Raw genomic sequence first — 3,944 nt, 5'->3', positions numbered from 1 at the left:
TGCTCTCAAGTTCACTTAAACACCTTTTCAGATGACCAAGGACAAAGGAGCCTTTTATTCAGTAGTGGAGAAGAGATAGTTGAGCCATGAACCACCCCCGATATTTAAAAAATTGTGAATGATGCTCTCAAGTTCAATCAACACCTTTTTAGATGACCAAGGATGAAAGGAGCATTCTATTCAGTAGTGGAGAAGAGATAGTTGAGCCATGACCCACCCCCATATTTAAAGACTAGTAATATCATTATTAATCAAAAATGGTCCAGACCAGTGAACAAGGATTTAATGTGGTAACAATGCTTTATAAAAATAAATCCAGCAATGATGTCAACTAGATATATATGTTAATCAGGTAACCACCATCTTCATCGTCCTATCATATAGCTTATCATTATTGAGACAACTAACAGAATTAGTAGAAGGGAAAGAAAAGACAACTTACAGGGTGCCATTCTTTAGGAATATACTCATCCTAAATATGTAAAATGCCACCAGCCGGCAATACAGACAGGTCATGAGGACTAGTGAACACACAGAGAAGGGATGAAGATAATCTTGCAATTACATCTTCCAGGATGAATGTCAGACTAGTGTCCATAATGATCTTCATTTTAAGTCATAATTCCATACAGCAGCTACTGGAGATAGTCAAACTTAATGGCACCATCGTAACAACGACGGAGATATTTTTTTACTGCTTCAACATCCTCTACAAAACAGAGCACACAGGTCAAAACTTGTTACCCACATAAGAACAAACGTTTTATGTTACAAATTGCATTTCACTGTAAACTAAAGGTACAATGATCTCCAAGACTCATGAAATAAAATAATCGATATTTTAACTGTATACACTTAACAACAACAAAGAGAAATTTTCAGGATCAGTAGACAGGTACTTGGCCAAGGCCATAGTCAATTTTTTTTTGTTAATAGCCAGGCAAGATGGGTTTTTTCCATGTTAAAAGATAGAGACGAAACTAACCTGTATACATTCCAAGCCAGGATGCACTATTATTGCTTGGTAAGACCAATAATATGACTCAAAAAGAATCATCGACATTTCAGGTAGATACGTGTTCATACCTTTACATGTTTTCTGTCCAAATCTCAGCGGCTCACCACAAACAGCTAAATACACCACAACCAAGTGATTTAAAAAGAAATGGGACACGATGCACAACGGAATTAATGACAAGATTGAGGAAAACCAATATTGTTGGAGCTTTACGAGGAACCAAGATAGCGACCAAAAGAAAATGCTGAAAAATCCTAACAAATATCACATAACCTGAAACAAGATATAGACGGGAAAGTGTCAAATGCTGTACAACAAGCGATCGACATGGAAACACAATTATCTCAGATATCAAATGCAAAAGCAAAGTATTTTCTATTATCCAACAGATATATTTGATCCACCCCAACTATATTAATTACTCAAAGCAGCAAAGTCCACCATTTTCTCCCCACGGGCATTGGATCAGTCCAAGGTGAAGAAACAGTAAAAAAGAATAAGTGATGAACGCCATCATTTTGAGAGAGAATCAAAATTCACAGCACTAAATAAAAAAAGAAATTACATCAGGAAATCGTTATTACAAACATTTGTTGAGGATTGTTTTACAGAGTTCCTCATCGTCAACATTATCATGATCATCATGACGACCATCACCGTAGTCCGTGGGTCGTTAATCTTACTTCAGATCATCACAAGCCAACCTCGCGGATAAATGTACAGTATCCAGTTTACTCCCATCTGTTCAAGCCCTTCCGCCCAATTTCAGGATCTTCTTCCCCTTCCGTCTCGCTTCGCCAGGGCGAAATCAGAAATTCCCCAAAGTTTGCAACGAGGTTTCGCTCAAAATGGGTTCATCTCCAGAAGGTAAGTTCTCCTCTTTACCATGGCTCTTGCAGCTTCTCCGAAGGGCTCATCGAAGGCACTCGCAATGAATGCTTCCGTTGTCTCCTTCTTGATCGGCCAATCTATTGGCCTAATCGCGACGAGGGTAGCACCCTCCATCACGTAACCAGACGCCAGCTTGAGGCGAGGGGCATACCACAGCTTCATGTTCAAAGCCGGAACCTGCGTCCTGTTCGCCGAGGACGTCGACGGCGCGATCGGCGACCTTCGGAACTCCGTGAGCTGCTCCTTCCCCATACAGAGCATCCCCTGCCCGTCGACGTCCGTAAGGACTAGGCTTTCGAGCGTTGGGTGCTCGGCGACGATCTGCTGGAGAAGGTAATGCCGTGCGGAGGCGGCAATCAACGAGGTGATCGTCCACACGACGCGCAGCTTCAGCCCTCCATTGGTGTAGAACGACTCCGGGATGCTGCCCTGATCGTCAGTGCCGTAATTGGGGTCTCTCTCGCTGTCGGCAGAGTCGGACTCCTCCGCCTCGCTGTCGTCGCACCGTCGGAAGGACGTGGCTCCGAGGATGACGCAGCTCTCAAGCGAGCTCCCAAACTCGGCCTTCCACTTGAGAAGTGCCCCCCGGTCGACGCCAAGTTCGCCGCCAGGAAGCTCGATCCGGAGCCGCCGGAGCTCGGTGAAGCACCGGAGGACCTCCCCAGGAGAGTGGTGCGAGACCTCGGCGAGGATGACCCTCTTGAGGCCGATCAGCTGCTGGATTACCTGGATCGGACGGAGGATGATGCTGCTGAGGAGGAGCTTGAACAGGTGAGCGACGACCCCCCGGGGCTTGGAACCCGCGGAGGAGGCGGCCGTCGTGGCAGACGACGAAGAAGCCGGGGCGGCAATGGAGGCGGCGGGGTCGTCGTCGTCGCCGGAAATGACGCAGTCAACGCGGACGACGACGGACTCGACGAGGGGGACGAGGGATGAGAAGCGCTTGGAGACGGCGGAGCAGCGGCCTAGGGCCTTGACGTCGCCGAGGCGGTTGAGGACGAGGAGGAGGAGGGACTCGGGCAGCCGGTCGAAGTGGTCCACCATGGACGGCGACGGCCGCGCAGCCCTCCCAACTTCGGTCGTATCCGACAGCATCCCCTCGGGAACAACGCCTCCCTCTCTCTCCCTCTGGCGCTTCTTCTCTCTCGGTTCTTTCTTCTTCTCTTCCACCCACCGAGGGAGAGGGAGAGAGAGAGGGAGAGAGACAGAGAAAGAGGATGAGCTCAGCTGGTGAGTTGTCCGAGTGCCTCAAAATCTGGTTTTGGCGGTGACTCTCCCTTCCTTCCCCTCCTGGTGGGGTTCCTTCTCTTTTCCTCTTTCTGAAGATGAGGCCTCCTCCTTTCTTTTCAGTTTCCACTACTTCTTTAATCTGTTGCCCTCTTTCTTTTCTTTTGTCCTTTTTGTTTTGATTTGTTCTTCAGTTTTGGGAAATCTTCATCAAAAGCTTCATCATTTCATGGAAATTCCAGAAAAGGACTTCATTTCTTCTATTTTTTTATATAAAGTCCACTATTACAATTCTCAAATGTAAACATGCTTTCATCGTAATTTCAGAAAAGGAGTTCATATCTTCTACTTTTTGATATAAAGGTTCATTATTTCTATTCTCAAATGTAAACGTGCTACAACCAGGTGGAATGCGCAAACCACTTAATCATAAACGTTCAAACAGATGACAAAATTTTACATCGTCACAAATAAAATGTCATAAGTTCAAAGTCACTCTTTGTTACAACAATAGAGAGTTTTCATGTGCCAAGCTCACCTTGTTCATGTTTCCAGCAATCATGACATTTAAAACCTTGAAGTTAAAATTTTCATTGTCCAATAAATCCATGAATTTTTAGTTTAAAATAAGGAAATTTAACTTAAAAGCGATGAATTAAGATCTAAATAATTCAAAATATTAGAATCTCATGCTTCAATTTCTCGTATCACGTGAAATTTGAGATCTGAATTAATCAATAGAACCGATCAAAAACAATAAAAGAACAATTGATTTATTAGGATTACGGTGAAATGCTGAAGCCTCTAA

General features: G+C 44.7%; 1 protein-coding gene across 1 annotated transcript; it reads right to left on the bottom strand.

Moving 5' to 3' along the window:
- Positions 1-1,505: 1,505 nt before the first annotated feature.
- LOC116257991 (F-box protein At5g46170-like) lies at positions 1,506-3,268 on the bottom strand. Its single transcript, XM_031635039.2, has one exon. The coding sequence runs from the start codon at positions 3,002-3,004 to the stop codon at positions 1,862-1,864; it is 1,143 nt and encodes a 380-aa protein (XP_031490899.1). The 5' UTR covers positions 3,005-3,268; the 3' UTR covers positions 1,506-1,861.
- Positions 3,269-3,944: the final 676 nt, after the last annotated feature.

The sequence above is a fragment of the Nymphaea colorata genome, chromosome 7 (genome assembly GCF_008831285.2).
Source record: "Nymphaea colorata isolate Beijing-Zhang1983 chromosome 7, ASM883128v2, whole genome shotgun sequence".
Taxonomy (NCBI): Eukaryota; Viridiplantae; Streptophyta; class Magnoliopsida; order Nymphaeales; family Nymphaeaceae; genus Nymphaea; species Nymphaea colorata.
Note: the sequence above shows the minus strand (reverse complement) of the source record. Positions and strands in the feature narration are given on the sequence as shown.

Coding starts and splice junctions, on each gene's coding strand:
- LOC116257991 (XM_031635039.2), bottom strand. CDS start 3,004: ATGCTGTCGGATACGACCGAAGTTGGGAGGGCTGCGCGGCCGTCGCCG.